A 26,345-nucleotide genomic window follows, 5' to 3' on the forward strand; every position below is an offset into this window, starting at 1 on the left:
TGACATCTAAAATATGTGATCATTCTATGTTTAGCAGACAATGTATAGTGTGAAGTTTCAAAAGGAAACCTTGGACGAAGCTGGACATTCTTTACATGACAAATTCACTATCAAACCGATTATTCACGAAACAAAGGTTGTATTCCTACAAATTTCTTGAGGAAAAAGAAATAAGTGACTGCTGGATGAATTTAGCAAGGCAGTGGATGACTTGGAGAACATTGATGTTAGCCTAGATGATGAAGACAAGGCAATCATACTCGTCAACGTGCAACGTGGAAGGGAGAACACAATCACACTTGAAGAGGTGGATCGTGCTTTGAGATGAAAGCAGCTCAGGAAAACTAGCTCAGGGCATTGAGCCTAGTAATCAAGCTTAGAATATTGGCAAAATCAAAGAGAAGAAAAGAAGAAATTCAAGAAAGATTGCTACACGTGGAAAAGAGAGATTGCGATCTGCAAAATGACTTCTTTTCAAGATTTTATCTTCTATCAAATTTGGGCATAGTATAAACAGATTGTTCAAATATGTAGGCAATAACATGAGGAAACTGTAGTGAACTACCAACAGCAGTCATTTATAGCGATCACACGAGTAAAAAAAAAATCAACGCCAGAACATGACCAGAAAAATAACTAGAATTGAACACCAAAAGTGAATCACATTTATTATTAACAATAAAATCATACCGGTGGCTGAGTCAGAGCAGAAGCGCGGTAGCTGAAGCTCCTCCTTGTAGAGATCAGCACTGACCAATTTCTCCCAGAAATCACGAACATTGTGACTCGGATTTTGGTTGCATTTCTAAGATTAATCAAACATAGCTGTGAGCGAGCTCCAACTGAAGAAAATACGACATATATAGATGCGTTTTTCTCCTCTCACTTCATCTGTCAACATTTTTTTCTGCTAAGACCATCCATATACAGAGGAACAGATTAGTAATGGAAATTCATTCACACAATGCCTCAGAAAAAAATACATAAAAAGTAGATACAATAGTAACCATATGTTTACGGAGACACTAATAGAGAGTTTGTAACATCTCTCTCTACAAGAACCCAAACATACATCGGTATTACAGTTTTTCAAGTACACCTACAACCTCAGACATTTTTGGCCTCAATTTTGGTTCTACACTCAGACACTGTAGAGTTATCTTGGCAACTTCATATGCTTGTTTGAAACTGTAAGTACCCTCTAATCTGCTATCCACAATTCGAAACAGTCTTCTTTTGTCATGCAAATAAGGTTTTGCCCAGTCGACCAGATTCCGCTCTCCAGCAGGCCGTCTGGAATCAATCATTCGACGCCCTGACAGTAATTCTAGCAAAACGGCTCCAAAACTATACACATCAGATCTCGTGGTTAAGTCACCTGTTCATAAAAAAAACAGCAGCCTTCAAAAGGACAGCCAGAGCAGTAGCTAAACATGGTAACCAACAAGGTTTTAGAGATTTAATTGAAGCTCAGAAAATATATGAGCTGAGTTTGTTGGGATGCAAGAACCTTCTGCGATGTACTCTGGAGCAGTATATCCATATGTACCCGTGATTCGAGTTGATACATGAGTCCCGTCACCGATAGGACCATCTCTTGCAAAGCCAAAGGTTGACAACTTGGCGGTAAAGTCCTGCAATCCTCAATCGGAACCAAGAATTAGTTTGAAATGTCTATGAGAACAGTTTAGAAAACACAGAGTACTTAAAAAAAACTCTGCCAAACTTACTCTGTCTATAAGAATTTTACTACTCATAATATTTCCATGTATGACCGGTTTTTCCAAGTCATGCAAGAAGGCAATAGCTCTAGCAGCACCTATAGCCACGTTGACTCTTGTTTCCCAGTTAAGAGAGTAATGCCATCCTACTGAAACACAAGAGTTGACATTTTATACTTATGAACGTCGAAATCCACATTGTAAGAAGTAACTCACAAATTGTAGCGGATATGTGCATATTTTGTTCATGACAACTGGAACACTTTGATTTAAAACAAGACTCAAAGGGTTGTCTACTACTATACAAGGTTGACAATATAAATAATTGGATACTTTATCTTCTTCATCAATAAGATTATGTTCAATGTTTCCCCTTTCAACAGAATAGGAATCAAGCAAGTTATCTTTAATTATACTCCCTCTGCCCCATTAGAAATGACATGTTTTCCTTTTTGGATTGTCCCATTAAAACTGAAACATTTCCTAAAATGGATACAAAATCATCTCCACTTAACTAAAAAAAAAAACACTACATAAAATCTCATGCCTAAAAGCGAATGATTCATATTTAATGGGACAGAGGGAGTAGATACCAAGAGGCTTGTCATATCACAAAGTTTCAATCCATCTTAGTAAATTAGTAGACTATCTTAACAGCATACGGCCTTCAGACTTGATATGTTTTCGTTTTTGAGTTGTCTCATCAAAATTGGCCTATTATCTTTTGGGTAATGTGGATCACACACCTAAAGAAATAGTGAGATGCTAAGGAAGTCAATCAAGTATGTCAAATTACTTGTGAACAACTGGTTTTCCAAGCTTCCTTTGCCCATGAACTCATATACCAGAATCTTGCTGTCTTTGTTGAAGCTATATCCAATAAGTTTGATCAAATTTGGGTGCCGGAGTTGTCTAAAGTATTGTATATTAGCCTGCAGCAATTTTGTATGCTTGGTAAACATTACACTGTAGAATATGCACTAAAAAGAAGTGAGGAGTTAGGGGAGGAAACACAAACCAGAAACTCCTTCTTTCCTTGAACACCTCCTGGATTCATCTTCTTGATAGCAACAGTAATTCCACGTCCATGCTTTGTTGCAGTAAGATAGTGTGCATCAATCCATCCTTTATAAACACAACCGAAGGCCCCTTCCCCCAACAACATGTCTGAGTGAAAGTTATTGGTAGCTTTTATTAACCCTTCATACTCTATCATCCTCCCTGATATCATATCATTGAAGGGCCGAAATACAACATCCCAATTACTTGACCCTGCATTATCCATTTGTTTACCAATGCCTGCCAATAATAAAGACGAGCCCTTAAGCAAATAAAAGGACAGAGGGCTAAAGACTACTATAGTATTATATATCAATTACTACTTTACAGTTTTATTAACTTTCAAACACTAGTGGTCATAAACAATATAAACCAACATTATTGCAGTACTGAAACCACATAAAATAATTGCAAGAACTTAGACATATAGAATTAGCTGGCAAATCATCATCACCTGTGGAGAGCTGAGTAGAATTTTCAAAGTAATGAGGGCCAACTGAGAGTGGTGATGAGAACTTTTCTAGCAAGTCAACAACCTCAGCCATCCTTGGTCTTAGTTTCGGATCTACGCTTAGGCATTGGAGAGCTAGCTTCCCACATTTATATGCTCTATCATGAGGGTATTGCCCGTCTAATCTGCTGTCTACAATCTCCAACAGTTTTTTCTTATTGCTGAAATACCGTTTCACCCAGACAACGAGATTCTGCTCTTTCATGGGCCGATTTTTGTCAAAGACTCGAAGCCCAGTGAGTAACTCCAGAAGAACAATCCCAAAGCTGTATACATCGGATTTCATTGTGAGCCGACCTGTTCCTGAACAAGAATTTAAATGAAAACTAGCATAGTATTATTTGAGCACAAATCGCTACAACTTAAGAAAAAGGAATAAATTTGAATTAAACTTAGTGGCAGTAAACTCTATTTCCGCCTTAGGTGTGTTCTATTTGGTGGCATATAGAAAGATGGGAGAATTTTATCACACATGCTCTATAAGAAGAAAAAGCAAGAGCATACATCACAACATCAATACCTCTTATATTCAACCTATAGAACATGTGAAAAGGTGTGGAAAAAGAGCAAAGATATGTTTTCCACCTTTTTTCATCAAAGAGAATAAATATGAATATCAAACGTCAGAAATTAGAGAGGACTGTCAAATCCAAGAACCTGAAGCTATATATTCTGGTGAGGCATAATCATTCACTAGAGTTGAAAAAGGAATCAGCCTTGGAACAGTAGAGAGATCTAAGTCAGACAGTTTGGCATTAAATTCCTGCAGAAGCAAGTAGAAAAGAATCTCAAAAAATAAAGTTGATATGATTCCTCTACCCAAACGATTCATGATCTGTGACCATGGAAAGAGATACTTACATCATCCAGAAGAATGCTGCTACTCTTAATACCTGCATGCGTGACAACTATTGCCAAGTCATGCAAGAACGAGAGGCCTCTAGCAGCACCAGTAGCCACTTTAACTCTTGTTTCCCAAGAAAGTAATTGATGCCCTCCTATGAATATACAATAAACATTTGTTATGTTTCAAATACTGAATTCTAAGTAGTCAGGATCACAACTTCTTGCTTGAGTTGATAAAGAGAGACAACATGAAATAATAACTACTCCAACAGGACAAAAAACGTAAAGTCATGCTATCTATGGTGTGATTACTTGTGAATAAATGATTGTCCAAGCTCCCGTTGGGCATGAACTCATACACCAAAACCTTTTGCCTTTTCTCATAGCTGTACCCAATAAGTTTAACCAAGTTTGGATGATGTGGTTGATTCAAACAAAAGATTTCTCTCTGCAGAAAAGTTCCCAATTGTTAGTAAAAGATTCCACTAAAAATTTAACCACAAGAAAGAATTTATGTATATTTGAAGTCCTTCCTCATTCAACTTCTTGATAGCTACAGCAACTCCAGATCCAGGCTTCACAGCAGTAAGCAAATGCTCATGAATCCAGCCTTTGAATACGGAACCAAATCTTCCTTCCCCTAACAACATATCCGGTTGAAAGTTTTGGGTAGCTAATTTTATTTCTTCAAATGGTATGGCCTTTACATTACGTGATTCAAAAATGTTCTCGAAAGAAACTTGGCCTGAACTCTCCTTTGAATTTCTGGAGTCTACGAGAAAATGAGCAATGATATAAGTGGTAAACAAGATTAATTTGATGTAGAGGACCGATGAACATAAATGTTAAAAGAAAATGTTCATTATTCATCTAATCTTAAAGTTTGCACCACTTTTCACAAAAATCTAACTTACGATCTGAGAATTTTCAATTGAGACATTAGAGGAGAAACTAAAAGCCTTATCCATGTATTTCAGTCATATAAGCCTATTTAACTCGATACCATAACAATCAGCTAAATGTTTTAATCAGGAAAGGCAAAAGCAATAAGAAAGAGAAATCCTTTCCCATAATTACCATTAATAATAGACTATCCCAAAAAATTGTAAAGTTCATAACATAATTGAAGTCATGATAAGACTATTCATCATTTTACAGCATTGGGAATTTGGAAATAGAAGTAAACAAATGATTTGCTATCTCGATTTCATACCATAGCTAAAAATTGAAATCAGATTTTGGTAAAATTACCGCAAAACTAAAAATGATGCTAACTCAGGGCTTTGTTCACTGTAACAAAATCCAAGCCAAAATATAATTAACCTCATTATCATGTTTCAGAGAATAAAATAGGGCACAGAAATGGAGTAATTGAATACCGGAAATAGGAACATCGGAATCAAAGCTGGGACGTGCGCTGAAATCAGTTGAATTTGAGGTGCTGAAGCTTTCGCATTGCGCAAGCCGCCGGAACTCTTCTCTCTTGAGAACAGCTGCGACCAATTTCTCCCAGTTATCATAGTTCCTCGACATTGAATCTCAAAAAATTCAATATCTTTTTTGGATAATTAAAGCATAAAAGCTTACATAATTGAGAACAGAATGTTGAGAAAATGATCCACCACATGTGGAAGCCTCCATCTTTGACTATCAAATCGGTAAAATTCAACCGTGATAAATGGTGGAGAAGAAAATCTGCAGCTCAACTCTCCTATAAATATTACCCAATTTTGGGGCAGAATTGAAAACAAATGAAATTCAGCACCATTCAATAATGATAGAGATGCTGATGTAAGTGCATTTATATTGGGCCCAATAAAATAATTAAAAGCATCAGGTTTGGGTCAACACAATGTAAACTCTTCGGCCCAATAGAAGTAACCCTGCCTAAACCCCCGAACCGAAAACAAAAATGTTTGAACTCGTTTAGGAATTTATCAAACATTTGATATACAATATTACTATGGGACAGACTAAAAAAGAAATAGTACATATTCTTGTGGGATGGAGAGATTATATTTTAGGGTAAATTGCCTAAAAATTTACAAACTTTGGAGAAAATTTGGCTTTTCCCACAAACTATAAAAGTTGTACCTAGAGTCACGAACTTTATCGAATCGTGCAAATTTCCCAAACTACCCGTCCTTACGCCATATTTCCGTTAAAAACTTATCCCACATGGCATGCCGGAGGCGTGACTTGGCAAAATTTCTGAACTCAGGTAATATAGCCTCTTTTGGGCTGATTTCGAAAGCGCAACCGCAATTCAGTCGACGAAAAACGTAATCGACAAGAGTGAAATCGTCGACAAATGGTTTAGGGATGAAATCGGCGACGTGTAAAGAAGAATCAACTAAAAAAAAGCATAAAACGACGTCCTTTTGTGCCCAGTCAGAAATTTTGCCAAGTCACGCCTCCGGCATGCCACATGGGATAAGTTTTTTAAAGGAAATATGTCGTCAGGTCGGGTAGTTTGGGAAATTTGCATGATCCAATAAAGTTCGTGACTTTAGGCGCAACTTTTATAGTTCGTGAGAAAAAACCAAACTTTCTCCAAAATTGGTGACTTTTTAGGCAATTTGCCCTATATTTTATACAATGTTCTAATATGAGAAATGGTATTCCCCCGTCCAGCATAAGGAGTCTCGGTTGACCATTTTTATTCGTCCGGCATTAGGAGTCCCGGTTAGACATTTTCATAAAAAGTGAAATAAAAATATTATAAAATAAAACACTAAAAAGCACAAGTAAAAACACATCCAAAGAATAAAGCAAATAATAATGCAAATGGATCTCACATTCCAAACTTAAATATTTCTTAAAACCCGCACCCAACTCAATCAGGACTCCTAATGCCGGACGAAGGGAGTATATGTTTCCATGAGTTTGAATGACAAGACAAGATTGATAAAATAATTTAGTTAATAAATATTACTCCCTCCGTCCTATAAAAATATTGGCATTAGATATGACCCGGAAATTAAGATAAAATTGGTAAAGTAAGAGAGATGAGGAGAAAAGTATGATAAAATAAAAGAGAGAAGAAGAATGATAGTTAAAGTGGTGTTAGTGGATAATGAAACCAATATTATTAAATAGATAGTGAGACCTACATTATTACGACCGTTCAGAATCTATGGATGAGGCCCAATACATAAATGAATAATACGTATAAACAGATGTTATAGTATGGATATTCTGTTCATAGCCCAAACACAAAAATTTGTAACAACATAGGCCCATTTTCGTTCTTATCCAAAATACTACTAGTAAACAGAATTGTATAATAACAGGAGTAGTATGAAAATGAAAGCAAAGTATCTTGAATGGAATAAAGTGTAAAGTGTAAAGTGTAAAGTGTAAACTATAGTGCAGCTCACCACAATTATTCTAATCACTTTCGATTGCATCTCTCTCATTCTCTCTATACCAATTCACCCATTTCTCTTTGGCTCTTTCTGAATCAGTTACAATCTCAAACAATGGAAGGAGAAGCTGTCGCTGCCGTCATTAAAGTTTTAGTTCAAAACCTCATCGACCATTCCAAGAAAGAGATCTCACTAATCCGAGGTCTCGACAAAGAAGCAGAAAAGCTAGCTGGGAGTTTAGATACGATCCAGCAATTGTTGAATGATGCTGAGAGTCGTACCATTCCCGGTGGGGCTGTCAAAAGCTGGCTGAGGAAGCTCGAAGATGTGGCGTTTGATGCTGATAACGTTTTGGATGAACTCAACTATCATCTCCTCTCCAAACAAATCAAGTCCATTAAACCCTTGAAAGAAAAGGTACTCTCATCCTTCACTCATATTGCGCATCCCAGAAATATAGCTCTTAAAATTCAAGAAATCAATGAGAATTTGGAGTATGTTCGAAAAGAGGGAGCCGAGCTTGGCCTCAAAGAGAGGCTTGCCAACGATGTGCCAAAATTGCCTCATGCTGCTTTTGAAACTGATTCCTTCTCACATGATCCAATTTTTATTGGAAGAGATGAGTTGGTTTCGGAAATAGTTGAGGTTATTAAAACTGGTACCACAACTGATGAACGTGTAGTTTCTATCTTTGCCATTGTGGGAATGGGAGGATTGGGGAAGACTACTTTGACTAGGAATGTCTTCCATCATCCAAAGATAAAAACTCTCTTTGGATCACATATTTGGGTGCATGTTTCTCAAATTTTGATCCAATCATTCTTTTTAAGAAAATCCTCAACGAGTTGACTTCTTCTGATCAAGTTGAATTTGAGAGTAGCGAAGATATTCTCGAAAACAATTCTTCTGATCAAGCTGAAGGTCAGGGTAGGCGAGATTTTTTGAAAAGGACTTCCTTTGGTCAAGTTGATGTTGGGAGTAGACAGGATTTTTTGAAAAAGAATTCTCATTATCAAGTTGAGGTTGAGAGTAGGCAGGATATTCTTAAAAGGCTTCAAAAGGCTTTAAAAGATAAAACTTATCTTATCATTCTTGATGATGTTTGGAATCAAGATCGTCCCAAATGGGATGATTTTTTCAATTCTTTGGTTGGCATTACTTATGTCAAGGGAAATGCGATTGTTGTTACCACAAGAAATATGGAAGTCACTTCAACTATGCAATCACTTTATAGACATCAACTCGAAGGGATATCACATGAAGATTGTTGGTCAATAATCAAAGCAAAAGCTTTTAGAAAAGAGGATGATATTCCATTAGAGTTTGAGACCATAGGGAAAAAGATTGCAACAAGATGTCAAGGGTTGCCATTAGTTGCTAATGTAGTTGGTGGAGCACTATGCAATAAATCGGAAGATGAATGGCACTCGATCGAAAAGGAATGGCTTTCACATGATGAAGGGGATCATATCACAAAGGTATTGAAGTTGAGCTTTGATAATTTGTCTCTACCGTCACTCAAAAAGTGTTTTGCATATTGTTCACTTTTTCCTAAAGGTCGCAAAATCAAAAGTCATGAACTGATTGAGTATTGGATGGCAGAAGGATTTCTTGAAGCTAATGGAAACAATGAGATGGAGTGCTTGGGCGACAAATTTATGAAAGTTCTTCTGCACAACTCTCTACTACTAGTTGCAGAAAGAGATGATTATGGAAATGTAGAGAGTTGTGTGATGCACGATCTTGTGCATGATCTCGCATGTTCAATTTCAGGTTCCTCTAAAAAAACTGAAGGACGGAGCCGAGTGAGATACATGAATCATGATGAAGAAAGTCGTATTCCAAAAGAAGTGGCAAAATATTTGCGAACATTATTGTTTGAGGGACACATTTATCGTAACAAGTTTGCACATTTCGAGCGTCTACATGCTTTAGTTATTGCAGATGATTGGTGTACTAAGTTGCCAAGTTCGACAAGGAAGTTGATACATTTAAGGAAACTTGATATTTCGTCAACGCGTATCGAATATTTGCCGGATTGGATTGGTGAGCTCCATCAGTTGCAAACATTAAACGCATGTGCAAGAGGATTACTGGAACTGCCTAGTACTATGAAGTACTTGACTAATTTAAGGCATCTTTATATTGATGATGGTGTAAAGTTGCCTGCCGAGATTGGGAGTTTAACTTCTCTCCAAACGCTAGAGTATTTTGAAGTTGGCTACAAGAACGGATGCAAAATTGAAGAGCTCGGGAGTTTGAATGGTCTCAAAGGACACCTGAAAATCTCTAAGCTTGAAAGGGTTAAGAACAAGGAAGAGGCTGAGAAAGCAAGTCTATCTAACAAGTCAAAATTATTGAAGTTGTGTTTGACGTGGAATGAAAATAGAAAAGGTGAAACTCCAACTGATGATTATGTTTTGGAAGGTCTTCAACCACACTCAAATCTAAAAAAGTTAGTGATTGAAGGATTCAAAGGCAAAAAATTTCCATCATGGATTCAGAAGATGGCAATTGAAAATGTACCTCAAGGCTCTTGGGTACCACTTAACAAGTTGATTGAGATAAAACTCTCCAAGTGCTCAAAATGTGAAGAAATCCCAATGTTTGGGCAGTTGCAAAATCTCAAGTCTCTCTGGTTAGAAGGATTGACAAAGTTGAAGTCAATAAATTCTTCTTTCTATGGATTAGTGAATGGGGAGACACTTATTGTTTTTGCAGCTCTAGAAAGGCTTGTGTTGATTAACATGCCTAATCTTGCAGAGTGGGCAGAAGTAGAATCAACAGGTGCAAGTGATGTGAAGGTGTTTCCTAACCTCCAACACTTGGAGATCTCTCAGTGCAAGCAATTGACGAGTTTTCCTAATCATTCATGGTCGTGCCTCAAAGGTTTGATAATCAAGGGGAGTGGGAGCATGCTTTTCACATACATATTCAAGACAGAATTAAAGTTGCTAATAGAGCTTTGGATAGAAGGAATAGATGATCTGGAATATCTCCCGAATTGGCTATTCTATAACAATCCCAATCTCTTGGAGTTAAGTATAACTTGGTGTTACAATTTGAGAGAATTACCAGATGGTCTAGGCACTCTCAATTCTTTGGAGAAGTTGATTATAAGCTACTGTCCAAATTTGGAACGAGTAGCAGATATTGGTGCACAACAATCACAAGGAGGCCTCACATGTCTTAAAAGGATGATGATTTATGAATGCGAAGCTTTGCTGTACTTTCCATGTGAAATGGTAGGATCCTTGCTTGAGGAACTGGAGTTTATGAATTTAAGTAGCCTAAAGAATCAACACGGGATAATTGATTGTCTGCCAAAATGGCCTCGTCTAACACGTTTACAAATTATCGGTGTTTCTCAATTTAAGGCTACTTTTGGTAGTTCTTGTTAAATGGTATCAAAGGCATAGTGATAAAGAGAAGAAAGATAGAACTAGGTTTGATTGTAATCGGATGATTTATTTCATTGTGTTGTGAGCCCTTTAAATAGGGTGAGGAAATAATGTACATGGTAGGAAATTAATTACAAGATATTCACTCAATCTTCTAATTGATTCCAATCACCTAATTTGTGTAATTGATCTCAATCACCATCTTTTCCTTTTCTAACACTCCCCCTCAAATTGAGTAGTGGGGTCTCCAATACTCAATTTGCAAAGAGCATCTTCAAAACTTCTCGTATTGACTGCCTTTGTTAGTATGTCGGCAAGCTGATCTTCTGAGCGAACAAAAGGTAGCTCGACAATACCCCTTTCAATATTTTCTTTGATAAAATGTCTATCCACCTCAACATGCTTAGTTCGATCGTGTTGGACTGGGTTTTCAGAGATACTTATGGCGGCTTTGTTATCACAGTATAGCTGACACTTCTTGCTAGGAGAGAGGCTAAGCTCCTTCATCAATCTTCTTAGCCACAATATCTCAGTCAGCCCGCTTTTGATCCCCCGAAATTCTGCTTCTGCACTCGAGAGAGCCACCACTTTCTGTTTTTTACTCCTCCAAGTCACCAAGTTACCTCCAATGAAGGTAAAGTAACCTGCTGTGGATCTCCTGTCATTAGGATTCCCTGCCCAATCGGCATCCGTGTACCCATGAATCTCGAGATTCCCATTTTTTGAGAAGAGCACTCCATGCCCCGTTGTCCCCTTAAGATATCGACAAATTCTTAGTGCTGCCTCCATGTGATCCGTCTGTGGTTTATGCATGAATTGACTCACGACCCCTACTGCATAGGCAATATCTGGCCTAGTATGTGAGATGTAGATGAGTTTTCCAACTAATCGCTGATATTGACTTCGATCGGCTAACTCGGCTTCGTCATTAACCTGCAAACCATGATTGACTGCCATAGGTGTATCTGCCGGCTTACACTCTAGGAGACCTGTTTCTGCTAGAATGTCTAGAATATATTTTCTCTGTCTCAGGAAGATCCCTTTTTGTGATCTTAACACCTCGATCCCAAGAAAGTACTTGAGGTCTCCTAAGTCCTTCATCTCAAATTCCTGAAACAGATTCTTCTTCAAGCTTTCAATCTCTTCTAGGTCGTCACCAGTGATAATCATATCATCGACATAAATGATTAGACAAGTGATCTTGTCTCCTCGCTTCTTAAGGAACAAAGTATGATCAGAGTTGCTCTGTTTATATCCATAGCTAATCATTGCCCCTGCGAACTTCCCAAACCACACCCTCGGGGACTGTTTTAGTCCATATAATGTCTTCCTTAGTCTGCATCCTTCACCTATCTTGACATCTGCTGCAAACCCTGGCGGAGCCTCCATATATACCTCTTCTTCCTTCTTTAGCTCACCGTGTAGAAATGCGTTCGTCACATCGAATTGATGTAGTGGCCAATCTTTGTTAGCCGCTACGGAAAGTAAAACCCGGACTGTGTTCATCTTGGCCACTGGAGAGAAGGTTTCTGAATAATCTACCCCATATGTCTGAGTATATCCCTTCGCAACCAGTCGTGCTTTGTACCTTTCTACCGAACCATCTGGTCTCCGTTTGATAGTGAAGACCCATCGACATCCTACTGGTCGCTTCCCTCTGGGTAAGACACACGTCTCCCATGTGTTGTTCCGAATCAATGCATCTATTTCTCTTTGCATAGCTTCTCTCCAGTGCTTGTGTCTCATAGCCTCTTCCCATGATTGTGGAATTTCTTCTTCTTCATACAACGCTTTCTCAAATGCTTGAGCCATCTCTGATAGGTGACTTGTAACTAGGCACGCAAGAGTAGCGGGCTTTTCTATTAATTCTCTCAGGCGTGTATCTCTTTGGAGGAACTCCCCTGTTCTCCCTGTGTGGAAGGATGTACCTCCCTGTATCGAGGTCAACTCCTTCTACTTCTTCGTCTCCTCCAGTTTCTTCCCCTGTACTTAACTCATCGGGGTCTGTTTCTTCTTCTACATTCATATCATCAGTAGGAATTACATCTGAAGAAGCAGGATTGACAGTACTTACATTGGATAACCTCAACGGGAAAGTAGTTGGGTGAGTGTCACCTTCAGCAATGGACTGTCCTACTTCAAAGACTTGCTCAGCGGAATCGCGTACTGCCGTCTCTGTTAGGCCCACTTCAGGATTACTTGGCATTGACATTGGCGCTGATATCCAACTTAGCGGGTCCTCACTATTGTTATTATCCTCCCCCTGACTGCTAAGGTGGGTATAGAAGTACTCGGTTTCAAGAAAATTGCAGTTCATAGTAACAAACATTCGGTTGGTTTTAGGGTCAAAGCACCTATACCCCTTTTGATTTACTCCGTATCCCACAAAAACACATTTAATTGCACAAGGAGACAGTTTGGTTCTTTCATGCTTTGGGGTATGAACAAATACAGAGCACCCAAACACTCGAGGTTCAAGGGTTAAAGGTGGTGGAATTTTTGTGAAGGTGGATAAGACTTGGAGAGGTGTTTGGTGTTTGAGGATACTTGTGGGTAATCTGTTCAAGAGGTAGGCTGAAGTGGCAATGGCTTCTGGCCAGAAGTGTTTTGGAGCCTTTGATTCAATGAGCATGGAACGGTTCATTTCTAGGAGGGAACGATTTTTCCTTTCGGCTACACCATTCTGTTCAGGAGTATAGGCACAACTAGTTTGATGTATTAGGCCATTTTCTTGAAAAAATTGTTTCATCACAGAATTAACATATTCCCCCCCATTATCTGACCTTAGGATTTTAACAGTCTGTTGATACTGGGTTTTGATAAGGTTAAAAAAATGGGAAAAATGTGTATGGACTTCGGATTTGTGTTTCATGAAATATACCCAAGTTATGCGGGTACAATCATCTACGAAAACTAAGAAATATCTATGACCCTGTCCTCCAGTAAAGGGTGCGGGCCCCCAAATATCAGAGTGTACTAATGAAAACGGAAAATCAACACGAGTATTATTTAAAGGGTAAGAAGTTCGACGACTTTTGGCCAAAAAACAGGTTTCACAATACATGTCGTGTTTAGGAACAAAATCAGGAAATAACAATTTTAAATAACCGATAGAGGGATGTCCCAAGCGCCGATGCCAAAGCCAAGCTTTCCGATCCGCATACCCGTGAGTTAGCATGGCGGTTCCTTTTTGAGCTATCTCATCTACGTAGTATAATCCATCACGTTCAGTGCCACGTCCAATTATTTCCCCGGTTCGGATATCCTGCAACAGACAGAAGTGTGGTTGCATCAACAAAGTGCAATTTAATTCCTTCGTAACATGGCTAATAGATAACAATTTATGAGACATCGAAGGAATGTAAAGGCAGTTAGATAATTCAAGAGTAGGCGATATTTTCACAGTTCCTGCCCCTTCAACTTTTGTAAACTCTCCATTTGCTGTCTGAATATGGGATTTTTGAGGTTTTTGAATCCCTGTAAGATCTGAAGCATCATAAGTTATTGTGTCAGTTGCCCCACAATCGAATATCCACCTATCATTTTTCTCATGTCCACCAGACACCATACATGCAATTCCGGTATTGTCTAGGGGCTGAAACTTATTTTTACACAAAATCTGGGCATTTACGGAATGATTTCGGAGTTTGGGGTCTATTTTGCACAAAACAGAAGCATGAGGGTCTTTTTGCAAAAAATGGGGTACATTATGATATTTAATAGACTGCTGGGGTAAAATATGTGAAATTTGTAAAGTTTGGGGTTCTTTAATTAAAGATCCCCAAATCCCTACTTTACCTTCCGCCGTCAATTCTCCTTCACCGTTTCCGCCGAATTCTTCCTCCGACCAATTTGCTACCACCGTTCCTCCGGCAAAATTGGCGATTCCAGTGTGGGCGGCTACCACCGTTGCTCCCTTGTCACCGCCTCGGGTTTGAGCGGCTTCTTTGCTGCCCTCGACGGCGGCGACTAAGTTGCCTCTTCCATCTCCCGGTTGTCCTCCGACGACCGCTGCAGCGTGGCCACCGCGATTCCAGGGTGTGCGAGCAGCCGCCGGAGCTGGCGGCTTTCCGTGCTTTTCTTCCCACCAATCGGGATATCCGATTAGCTCAAAACACGACTCTTTCGTGTGTTTTTTCTTCTTGCAATAGGAGCAGATGAGCTTCGATTTGTCTTCATCGTCGCTCCGCCTACTCCAGCCACCTCCGCCACGATTGCCGCCACCCCGCGAATTGTTGCTTGGCTGATTTGATCTTCCTCGGACAATGAGTCCGGCTCCAACGCCATCGGTATTGGCTCTGGCTCCAGATTGGAGTACCTGAGCCCGTGTCTCTTCTTGCTGGACCAGGTTGTAGGCATGGTTTACTGAGGGAAGTGGATCCATCTTCACTATCTCCCTTTTGATTGACTCGTATTTTCCATCAATTGCAATTAAGAATTGATAGAGTCTCTGTTCATTCATGATATTATCATAGATTTCCATATCTTCTGGATATTTCATGGGATTGGTTCGTTTTTGATCCATTGACAGCCATAGATCTTGTAAGGTATTCCATGTCTCCTCCAATGATTGGCTTCCTTGTTTCACCATACTGCCTTTGATGTGCAGATCATATATTTGGAGCTTGTCTCCTCCACTCCCATATGTGACGGCCAAGGCATCCCATACGTGCTTCACAGTTGGTTGTTTTGAAATCCGGCTGACCAATCGTGGCTCGATGTTCTGAATGAGCCAAGTAAATACACAATGGTTGGCTTGCTGCCATTGTGCGAAGGCTGGATCGGTTCGTGGCGGGGGAGGCGGCACTCCGGTGACGTGAGAAACCATTCCCCTGCCACTTATCGCAGTTTGCATCAGTACGACCCATAGAGAGTAATTTTCTCCGTTCAACTTGTTTCCTCCGATGTGGAGTGGCTGTGTATCAATCTTGTATGGTACAGGTGTTTCTGGTGGGTTATTTGATTGTTCTGGCTTGGGTGTTGGTGGATTCATCATGGCAAAGCTTTTGCTCATGATCTCGGCAATTTGCCGAGCAATTTCATCCGTCTGGGATGGGACAATTTCTTTGTTGGTTTCTGACATGGTTTTCGAATTGGTTTCTGCAGATTTTGGCTAAAGGCTTGAGAAAGGTTTAGGGACAGTGATGAATATTTTCTGAGTCCTGCTCTGGTACCATGTTAAATGGTATCAAAGGCATAGTGATAAAGAGAAGAAAGATAGAACTAGGTTTGATTGTAATCGGATGATTTATTTCATTGTGTTGTGAGCCCTTTAAATAGGGTGAGGAAATAATGTACATGGTAGGAAATTAATTACAAGATATTCACTCAATCTTCTAATTGATTCCAATCACCTAATTTGTGTAATTGATCTCAATCACCATCTTTTCCTTTTCTAACAGTTCTGAGTTAAGGATAGATGTTAGTATGGAGGGATCCATGGAGACCGTTGATGTCTTATTGCAAAGATGCAACTCCCACTCACTCAGGTATTTAGAATTGAAAGGGAGGGAAGCTTGGGGAAATTTGCCAGAATCAATTCAACATCTCACCTCTATTAGATGGTTAAGGATAGAGACTTATGGAATGGAAGAGTTGCCTGAATGGTTGGGAAACCTCTCATCTCTATGGAGCTTGGATATATATAATTGCAAGAAGTTAAGGAGTCTACATGCAATGCGGGGCCTCACATCACTTCAAATCTTAGACATTGAGGGCTGCCCAGAAATAAGGATTGAACAACAAAGTGATGCAGCTGATGATTCCCAATGGCCCAACATTTCCCATATCCCCGACATCTATATTGATGGACACAGAATAGGTGAGTATGAATACATATTCTTGTTTCCTTTTATAGAAACAGTTGCATGTCTATTTCCTCACCACCACATTATATTCACGTTCAGTGACTTATTGATTTAACCTTTTCTCCATTAATAAAGGATGGAGGAGAAAACTTAAGATTTTGATGAGTGGGTGCCTCTAAAGTGTACATTTGATTTGCTCAACCTTTCTTCACATTTACTGGTAAGAAACCTCACATTGCAATTCTCTTTTCTTTCTTTGCTTTTTGTCAATGAGATTCCTTATTGAAGATGATGTGGACACCATATTTTTCAGACCTTTCAGCTCATTTTCAGTTGAGGGAATAGCAAGAGTTATTATTCATTGCATGATTTTGCTGCTCCCAAAGTGCAGGTATTTTCCATTAGCTGTTAAGACTGTAAATTGCAAATTAATATATTACCACCAACATGTTGTATAACACAAATTGGATCTTTATATGAGCCTAATCTGCTGTCTACAATCTCCAACAGTTTTTTTCATTTCGCTGAAATATCGTTTCACCCACACAACAAGATTCTGCTCTTTCATGGTCAAAGACTCGAAGCCCAGTGAGTAACTCCAGAAGAATGATCCCAAATCCATTGTGAACTGACCCGCTCCTGAACAAGAATTTAAATGAAAACTAGCATAGTATTATTTGAGGCACAAAGCGCTACAACTTAAGAGAAAGGAATAAATTTGCATCATACTTTTTTAGCTTTCGCACTTTAGATCTCGTTGATGTTTTTTTGGTTTAAAATTCCGCAGTATAAGTCTTATATGGGCAGGATCTTGTTTACTCGAATATTGGGCTTTTGTGAATATCTATGCAAGTTTGTTTTGGTTCGGAAATCTTATTCGTTTGTGTTGTTTCGATTTAGATGCTACTAGTCAGAACCATTAGCTTGATTACTGTTACTTATATTTGGTGATGGATGCATGATTTTGATTTGGGGAGTGCCAGACACATCATGTTGAGCAATTGGCATTGCATATCTGTCGAGTCACCGCTGGAAAGCATGCAATGATGACTCGATAGCTATGCAACGCATCAACACTAATAGAGAGTTTGGAATAAAAAATTCGGAGAGTTTGGAATAAAAAATTCGATGCCCTGACAGTAATTCTAGCAAAACGGCTCCGAAACTATACACATCAGATCTCGTAGTTAAGTGACCTTTTCATAATGAAAGGCAACAGCCTTCAAAAGTACAGCCTAAACATGGTAATTAACTAGGTTTTAGAGATGTACTCCCTCCGTCCCAACCAAGATGACTCATTACTTAAAATGTAAACCCTTTTATCTCTACTTTATCCCCTCTCTCTTACTCTACTCTCTCCATTTAACACACAAAATAACATTTGCATAAAATCTCGTGCCGCCTAAGAAAAGAGTCATCTTCCTTGGGACGGAGGGAGTAATTGATAGTGCTCATCAATCCCTTTATAAACACAACCAAAGGCCCCTTCCCCCAACAACATGTCTGAGTGAAAGTTATTGGTAGCTTTTATTAACCCTTCAAAAGTACAGCCTAAACAAATTGACATAGACTCTAATTTAACAAATTTAGATCCTTCAGAATTTATGGATGAAGGCCCAATACATAAATGATATATAGAGATGTTAAAGTTGAATCTGGGAGTAGCAAAGATATTCTCAAAAACAATTCTTCTTATCAAGTTGAAGATCAGAGTAGGCAAGAGTTTCTGAGAAAGACTTCTTTTGGTTAAGGTAAAGTTCACAGTAGGCTGGATTTTCTGAAAAAGGCTTCATTTGGTCAAGTTGATGAGAGTAGGCAAGATTTTGTAAGAAAGAATTCTCATGATCAAGTTGAGGTTGAGACTAGGCAAGATATTCTGAAAAAGCTTCAAAAAGCTTTAAAAGATCAAACTTATATTCTTATTCTTGATGATGTTTGGAATCAAGATCGTCCCAAATGGGATGATTTTATCAATCCTTTGGTTGGTGTTACTTCTACCTAGAGGAATGCAATTGTTATTACCACCAGAAATATGGAAGTCGCTTCAACTGTGCAATCACTTCGTACACATGAGCTCAAAGGATTATCACAAGAAGATTGTTGGTCAATAATCAAAGCAAAATCTTTTGGAAAAGAGGATATTCCATCAGAGTTTGAGGCCATAGGGAGGAAGATTGCAATAAGATGTCAAGGTTTGCCATTAGCTGCTAATGTAGTTGGTGGGGCACTATATAAGAAATCTGAAGAAGAATGGCTCTCGATTGAAGAGAAATGGCTTTCACATGATGAAGGGGATCGTATCACAAAGATATTGAAGTTGAGCTTTGATAATTTGTCTCTACCGTCACTCAAGAAGTGTTTTGCATGTTGTTCGGTCTTTCCTAAAGGTCGCAAAATCAAAAGTCGGGAACTGATTGAGTATTGGATGGCAGAAGGATTTCTTGAAGCTAATAGAAGTAGTGAAATGGAGTACTTAGGCGACAAATTTGTGAAAGTTCTTCTGCACAACTCTCTACTACAAGTTGCAGAAAGAGATGATTATGGAAATGTAGAGAGTTGTGTGATGCACGATCTTGTGCATGATCTCGCATGTTCAATTTCAGGTTCCTCTAATAACGCAGAAGTTGTGAGCCTTGTGAGATACATGATTCATGATGGAAAAAGTCGTATTCCAAAAGAAGTGGCAAAATATTTGCGTACATTACTGTTTGAGGGAAGAATTTATGGTAACATGTTTGCTGATTTCAATCATCTGCATGTTTTAATTCTTGCTAATGATTGGTGTGATAAGTTGCCAGGTTCAATAAGAATGTTGATACATTTAAGGAAACTTGATATTTCATCGACTCGTATCAAATATTTGCCGGTCTGGATTGGTGAACTCCATCAGTTGCAAACATTAAACGCAAGTACAAGAAGATTGAGGAAACTGCCTAGTACTCTGAAGTACTTGATTAATTTAAGGCATCTTTATATTGATGATGGTGTAAAGTTGCCTGCCGAGATTGGGAGTTTAACTTCTCTCCAGACACTAGAGTATTTTATAGTTGGCGTCAAGAATGGATGCAAAATAGAAGAGCTTGGGAGTTTGAATGGTCTCAAAGGAAAATTGGAAATTTCTAAGCTTGAAAGGGTTGAAAACAAGGAAGAGGCTGAGAAAGCAAGTCTATCTAACAAGTCAAAAATATTGGAGTTGCGTTTGACTTGGAGTTGGTATAGAGAAAGTGAAACTCCAAATGATGAGAATGTGTTGGAAGGTCTTCAACCACACTCAAATCTTAAGAAGTTTGAGATTATAGGATTCAAGGGAAAAAGATTTCCATCATGGACTCGAAATATGGTAACTGAAAATGTGTCTCAAGGTTGTTGGGTACCACTTAACAAGTTGGTTGAGATAAAACTCTACAAGTGCTCAGAATGTGAAGAAATCCCAATGTTTGGGCAGTTGCCAAATCTCAAGTCTCTCTGGTTAGAAGGATTGGCAAATTTGAAGTCCATAAATTCCTCATTCTATGGATTAGTGAATGAGGAGACACATATTGTTTTTCCATCTCTAGAAAGGCTCGCGTTGGTTGAAATTCCAAAGCTGACAGAGTGGGCAGAAGTAGAATCTCCAGGTGCAACTGACGTCAAGGTATTTCCTAACCTCCAACACTTGGAGATCTCTCAGTGCAAGCAATTGACGAGTTTTCCTAATCATTCGTGGTCATGCATCAAAAGTTTGATAATCAAGGAGACTGGGAGTATGCCTTTAACATGCATATTCAAGACAGAAATAAAGTTGCTAACAGAGCTTTGGATAGAAGGAATAGATGATCTGGAATATCTCCCAAACTGGCTATTCTATAACCATCCCAATCTCTTGGAGTTGAGTATAGAAAGGTGTTCCAATTTGAGAGAATTACCGGATGGTCTAGGCACCCTCAATTCTTTGGAGAAGTTGATTATAAGTGACTGTCAAAATTTGGAACGAGTATCAGATATTGGTGCACAACAATCACAAGGAAGCCTCGCATGTCTTAAAAGGTTGGAGATTTGTGGATGCAAAGCTTTGCTGTATTTTCCATATGAAATGGTAGGATCCTCACTTGAGGAACTGGAGTTGAAGGATTTAAGTAGCCTAACGAATCTACCCGGAATAATTGAGAAATATATAAATGTCGATTGTTTGCCGACATTGCCTCGTCTAACACGGTTAAGAATTACTGATGTTTCTCAATTTATGGCCAGTTTTTCTAGTGATTGGTTAATCATAGATGTTAGTATGGGGGTGGGATCTATGGAGACCGTTGAAGGCTTATTGCAAAGATGCAACTCCCACTCACTTAGTCGATTACAATTGAAAGGGAGAGAAGCTTGGGGAAATTTGCCAGAATCAATTCAACATCTCACCTCTATTTATCATTTAAAGATAGAGAACTATGGAATGGAAGAGTTGCCTGAATGGTTAGGGAACCTCACATCTTTATGGGGATTGGGTATAGATAATTGCAAGAAGTTAAGGCGTCTACATGCATTACGGGGCCTCACATCACTTTTTATGTTAAATATTAACGGCTGCCCAGAAATAAGTATTGAACAACAAAGTGATGCAGCTGATTCCCAATTGTCCAACATTTCCCATATCCCCAACATCTTTATTGATGAACACAGAATAAGTGAGTGTGAATACATTTTCTTGTTTCATTTTAATAGAAACAGTTGCATGTCAATTTCCTCACCACCACCTTGTATTGACTTTCATTGACTTGTTGATTGATCATTTTCTCCATTAATCCTTTTTGTGTTTGATAATTAAAGGAAGGAGGGGAAAACCGAATTTGATGAGTGGGTGCCTCTAAAGTGTCCATTTGATTTGCTCAACCTTTCTTCATTATTACTGGTAACAAACCTCACAATGCAATTCTCTTTACTTTGCTTTTTGTTGTTGGGATTATTAATTGAAGCGTATGTGGACACCATACATTTCAGACATTTCTACTCATTTTCAATTGAGGCAATAGCAAGAAGAGTTATCCATTGTGTGATTTTGCTGCTCCCAAAATGCAGGTATTTTCCATTAGCTGTTGAGACTGTAAATTGAAAATTTATATACCCAACATGTTTAACAAAAATTGGATCTTCTGTTTTGCATTCTGTGTTTCATCAAATAGAGTATTAGTTACCTATGTCCCATAAAAAATAAAAACGTTTTTTTTTTAATGTTTCACTAAAAATGAAACATTTCTTAAAACGGAAACAATTCATCTCTGATGTATTCTCTCTTAATTTAATCCATTTACACTTAACTCACAAAACAATAGTACATAAAACTCGTGCCGAAAATTAAATTAAAATCTCTTACTTTATCCCCTCTACACTTTCATATTTAGTGAGACGGAGGAAATATTTTATTTATTATTTATTTTTGTCCCACTATAGTTGAATCGTATTCATTTTTGAGCCGTCACATGGTAATTGAGTCGAATTTATTTTTGCAAAAACTTTATAACCTCTCTTATTACTTCACTCTCTATCTTTCATTCTTTATTCTCTCTCCACTTAACCTCTCTAAACAACATTATTTCTTAATCTCCATGTGGTTTTTGGTTAACCATACTATCTATGCTAGAAGAATATATTGAAATGAGACAAGAAAACTATTAATTACTAGTGTGAAAACTATGCTTTCAAGAGGTGAAGTTGAGCTTTGATAATTGTCTCTACTATCACTCATGAAGTGTTTTGCATACTGTTCCATTCTTGGTCCGATATTATTTTGGACGCATTAGGCTGGTGATGATCTTTATGATTGTGATTATGATGAAATAAATATGCAGGTCTATTGTGTTGTAATTGGAAATATCAAATAAAATGTTAGAATTCAAATTTCAAGTTAAAAGTCAAATAGATATGAACTTGTAAATGTTTCGATTTGATTGCAATTTGTTTGGTGCTGATCTTTAATTTTGGTAGATCAACTTGCAAAACTAGGTTGCACACACTTATCCCAAAATGGTTAATTGAACTCTACATTTTTTGTGTGTTTTTTTATTAAGAAGAAGCTAAACAAGAAAGAAGCTAAAGAAAGAAGAAGAAACCGAAGAAGGAAGTGAAGGTAAACAAGAATAAAGTAAAAGGGGAAAGGATTTGTGTTTGAGTTTGAGGTACTTTCAAAGAGAAAGGAGATGAAGAAGAAATTATTGTCCATTAAAAAATTCTTCAAATTCACACTGGTAAGATTCAGCTTCACCAATGATTAATCCCATATTCTCTCATTCATATTTCCTATACAATTAGTTTAAGCCATCATCTCCAATTCTAGCCTTGTAACTGTAAATTGCATACTATTAAATTTCGCAACAGGTTTGGCATTTGTTTGTGCTGTGTGAATTTCTTACACCGCAAAGTGGTGGCAGAAGAAGATGAAACAGAGTCGCGTGTTAGAGCAACGTCGAAATTTGCATACCAAGAGAGTTTGACTGTTGTACTCATTTTATTCTTGGTGTTTTTGCATGAAAATTGTAAAAATGTATGGTATTTAAGAAGTTCGGATTGATTTTGCTGTTGTATTTTATAGAATAAGCTCATATGCATGTTTTAAAGTTATGTCTTTGCTACTAGATTAATGTCACTTATATTTAGTGATGGATGCATGATTTTAATTTGGGGTGTGCCATACACATCATGTTGAGCAATGGGCATTGCGTATCTGTTGTGTCGAGTCACCTCTGGCAAGCAGGCAACGAAGACTCGATAGCTATGCAACGCAACAACAGCTAGTGTCGGCTCTTGTTTATTTCCCTTCTTTATCAGTTTTGGTTTATGGCGCATCAAAATGAGAGTTATGCTCATCCAACAGGGCTTGGGTGATGCGACCAAAGATCCTGACATGTAAAATCAATGATAAAGTATTGATGAAGAAGCACAAAATCATGGAAAGAGCATACAATGTGATCATTCTATGTTTGGCAGACAATGTATAGTGTGAAGTTTAAAAGGAAACCTTGGACGAAGCTGGAAATTCTTTACATGACAAAGTCACTAGCAAACCGATTATTCACGAAACAAAGGTTGTATTCCTACAAATTTCTTGAGGAAAAAGAAATAAGTGAACTGCTGGATGAATTTAGCAAGGCAGTGGATGACTTGGAGAACATTGATGTCAGCCTAGACGATGAAGACAAGGCAATCATACTCGTCAACGTGCAATGTGGAAGGGAGAACACAATCACACTTGAAGAGGTACAACGTGCTTTGAGATGAAAGCAGCTCAGGAAAACTAGCTCAGGGCATTGAGCCTAGTAATCAAGCTTTGAATATTGGCAAAATCAAAGAGAAGAAAAAAAGAAATTCAAGAAAGATCGCTACACGTGGGAAAGAGAGATTGCGATCTTCTATCAAATAATCATTAATTTGGGCATAGTATATATAAACAGATTGTTCAATATGCAGTAGGCAATAACATGAGGAAACTGTGGTGAACTACCAACAGCAGTCATTTATAGCGATCATACGAGTAAAAAAAAAATCCAAGCCAGCATGATTCAGAACATAAACCAGAAAAATAACTGGAATTGAACACCAAAAGTGAATCACATTTATTATTAACAATAAAATCATACCGGTGGCTGAGTCAGAGCAGAAACGCGGTAGCTGAAGCTCCTCCTTGTAGAGATCAGCACCGACCAATTTCTCCCAGAAATCACGAACATTGTGACTCGGATTTTGGTTGCATTTCTAAGATCAATCAAACATAGCTGTGAGCGAGCTCCAACTGAAGAAAATACGACATATATAAATGCGTTTTTCTCCTCTCACTTCATCTGTCAACAATTTTGTCTGCTAAGACCATCCATACACAGAGGAACAGATTAGTAATGGAAATTCATTCACACAATGCCTCAGAAAAAAAATACATAAAAAGTAGATACAATAGTGATCATATGTTTATGGAAGAGAGTTTGTAACATCTCTCTCTACAAGCATCCAAACATACATTGGTATTACAGTTTTTCAAGTACACCTACAACCTCAGACATTTTTGGTCTTAAACTTGGTTCTTCACTCAGACATTGTAGACTTATCTTGGCAACTTCATATGCTTGTTTGGGAGGGTAATTACCCTTTAATCTGCTATCCATAATTCGCGGCAGTCCTTTTTTGCCATTTAAATAGGGTTTTGCCCAAGCAATCAGATTATGCTCTCCTGCAGGCCGTTTGGAATAAAAAATTCGATGCCCTGACAGTAATTCTAGCAAAACGGCTCCAAAACTATACACATCAGATCTCGTGGTTAAGTGACCTGTTCATAAAAAAAACAACAGCCTTCAAAAGGACAGCCAGAGCAGTAGCTAAACATGGTAACCAAATAGGTTTTAGAGATGTAATTGAAGCTCAGAAAATATATGAGCTGAGTTCGTTGGGATGCAAGAACCTTCTGCGATGTACTCTGGAGCAGTATATTCATATGTACCCGTGATTCGAGTTGATACATGAGTCCCGTCACCGATAGGACCATCTCTTGCAAAGCCAAAGGTTGACAACTTGGCGGTAAAGTCCTGCAATCCTCAATCGGAACCAAGAATTAGTTTGAAATGTCTATGTGAACAGTTTAGAAAACACAGAGTACTTAAAAAAAACTCTGCCAAACTTACTCTGTCTATAAGAATTTTACTACTCATAATATTTCCATGTATGACCGGTTTTTCCAAGTCATGCAAGAAGGCAATAGCTCTAGCAGCACCTATAGCCACATTGACTCTTGTTTCCCAGTTAAAAGAGTAATGCCATCCTACTGAAACACAAGAGTTGACATTTTATACTTATGAACGTGGAAATCCACATTGTAAAAAGTAACTCACGAATTGTACCGGATATGTGCATATTTTGTTCATGACAACTGGAACACTTTGATTTAAAACAAGACTCAAAGGGTTGTCTACTATACAAGGTTGACAATATAAATAATTGGATACTTTATCTTCATCAATAAGATTATGTTCAATGTTTCCCCTTTCAACAGAATAGGAATTAAGCAAGTTATCTTTAATTATACTCCCTCTGCCCCATTAGAAATGACATGTTTTCCTTTTCGGATTGTCCCATTAAAACTGACACATTTCCTAAAATGGATACATCGTCTCCACTTTTTTCTCTTTTGACTTGACTCAAAAAAAACACTACATAAAATCTCATGCCTAAAAGCGAATGATTAATATTTAATGGGGCAGAGGGAGTAGATACCAAGAGGCTTATCATATCACAAAGTTTCAATCCATCTTAGTAAATTAGTAGACTATCTTAACTGCATATGGCCTTCAGATTGATATGTTTTCGTTTTTGAGTTGTCCCATTAAAATTGGCCTATTATCTTTTGGTTAATGTGGACCACACACCTAAAGAAATAGTGAGATGTTAATTACTTGTGAACAACTGGTTTTCCAAGCTTCCTTTGCCCATGAACTCATATACCAGAATCTTGCTGTCTTCGTTGAAGCTATATCCAATAAGTTTGATCAAATTTGGGTGCCGGAGTTGACTAAAGTATTGTATATTAGCCTGCAGCAATTTTGTATGTTTGGTAAACATTACACTGTAGAATATACTTTATACAATTGTTCTAATATGAGAAATAGTGCATGTTTACATGA

General features: G+C 38.1%; 4 protein-coding genes and 1 pseudogene across 9 annotated transcripts; 2 read left to right on the forward strand and 3 right to left on the reverse strand.

Annotated features, from left to right (window-relative positions):
- Positions 1-70: 70 nt before the first annotated feature.
- LOC148931320 (putative serine/threonine-protein kinase PBL9) lies at positions 71-26,248 on the reverse strand. Its single transcript, XM_089064267.1, has 5 exons — positions 26,118-26,248; positions 25,350-25,489; positions 25,130-25,253; positions 24,726-24,997; positions 71-907 (listed from the first exon to the last, which is right to left on the reverse strand). Exons 1-5 carry the CDS (start codon positions 26,152-26,154, stop codon positions 812-814), a joined length of 669 nt encoding a protein of 222 aa, XP_088920393.1. The 5' UTR covers positions 26,155-26,248; the 3' UTR covers positions 71-811.
- On the reverse strand, positions 938-5,694 carry LOC125206684 (putative serine/threonine-protein kinase PBL11). 4 transcript variants are annotated; one of them, XM_089064265.1, is made up of 11 exons: positions 5,517-5,694; positions 4,639-4,909; positions 4,450-4,583; positions 4,153-4,289; positions 3,949-4,054; positions 3,235-3,588; positions 2,740-3,020; positions 2,518-2,653; positions 1,731-1,870; positions 1,511-1,634; positions 938-1,378 (listed from the first exon to the last, which is right to left on the reverse strand). In XM_089064265.1, the coding sequence occupies exons 1-11, from the start codon at positions 5,668-5,670 to the stop codon at positions 1,080-1,082; spliced, it is 2,136 nt and encodes a 711-aa protein (XP_088920391.1). In that variant the 5' UTR covers positions 5,671-5,694; the 3' UTR covers positions 938-1,079. The 4 variants fall into 4 exon arrangements, with proteins under 4 accessions (XP_088920391.1, XP_088920390.1, XP_088920389.1 ...); XM_089064264.1 differs by lacking the exons at positions 4,639-4,909; positions 5,517-5,694 and having other exon boundaries at positions 2,740-2,993; positions 3,235-3,594; positions 4,450-4,625; XM_089064263.1 differs by lacking the exons at positions 4,639-4,909; positions 5,517-5,694 and having other exon boundaries at positions 1,731-1,867; positions 3,235-3,594; positions 4,450-4,625.
- LOC148931321 (putative disease resistance protein RGA1) lies at positions 7,585-17,584 on the forward strand (annotated as a pseudogene). Its single transcript, XR_016135264.1, has 5 exons — positions 7,585-10,923; positions 16,309-16,727; positions 16,849-16,933; positions 17,027-17,104; positions 17,224-17,584. The product of XR_016135264.1 is annotated as a putative disease resistance protein RGA1 (transcript).
- On the reverse strand, positions 13,929-16,254 carry LOC148931322 (uncharacterized). Its single transcript, XM_089064266.1, has 2 exons — positions 14,705-16,254; positions 13,929-14,171 (listed from the first exon to the last, which is right to left on the reverse strand). The coding sequence occupies exons 1-2, from the start codon at positions 15,987-15,989 to the stop codon at positions 14,134-14,136; spliced, it is 1,323 nt and encodes a 440-aa protein (XP_088920392.1). The 5' UTR covers positions 15,990-16,254; the 3' UTR covers positions 13,929-14,133.
- On the forward strand, positions 18,731-23,264 carry LOC148931323 (putative disease resistance protein RGA1). Of its 2 annotated transcripts, none has more exons than XM_089064260.1 (5): positions 18,731-21,371; positions 21,514-21,595; positions 21,685-21,762; positions 22,752-22,928; positions 23,059-23,264. In XM_089064260.1, the coding sequence occupies exons 1-2, from the start codon at positions 18,746-18,748 to the stop codon at positions 21,552-21,554; spliced, it is 2,667 nt and encodes an 888-aa protein (XP_088920386.1). In that variant the 5' UTR covers positions 18,731-18,745; the 3' UTR covers positions 21,555-21,595; positions 21,685-21,762; positions 22,752-22,928; positions 23,059-23,264. The 2 variants fall into 2 exon arrangements, with proteins under 2 accessions (XP_088920386.1, XP_088920387.1); XM_089064261.1 differs by having other exon boundaries at positions 22,755-22,928.
- Positions 26,249-26,345: the final 97 nt, after the last annotated feature.

The sequence above is a fragment of the Salvia hispanica genome, chromosome 2 (assembly GCF_029641045.1).
Source record: "Salvia hispanica isolate PSC_SH4W2 chromosome 2, Shi_PSC_v1, whole genome shotgun sequence".
Lineage (NCBI taxonomy): Eukaryota > Viridiplantae > Streptophyta > Magnoliopsida > Lamiales > Lamiaceae > Salvia > Salvia hispanica.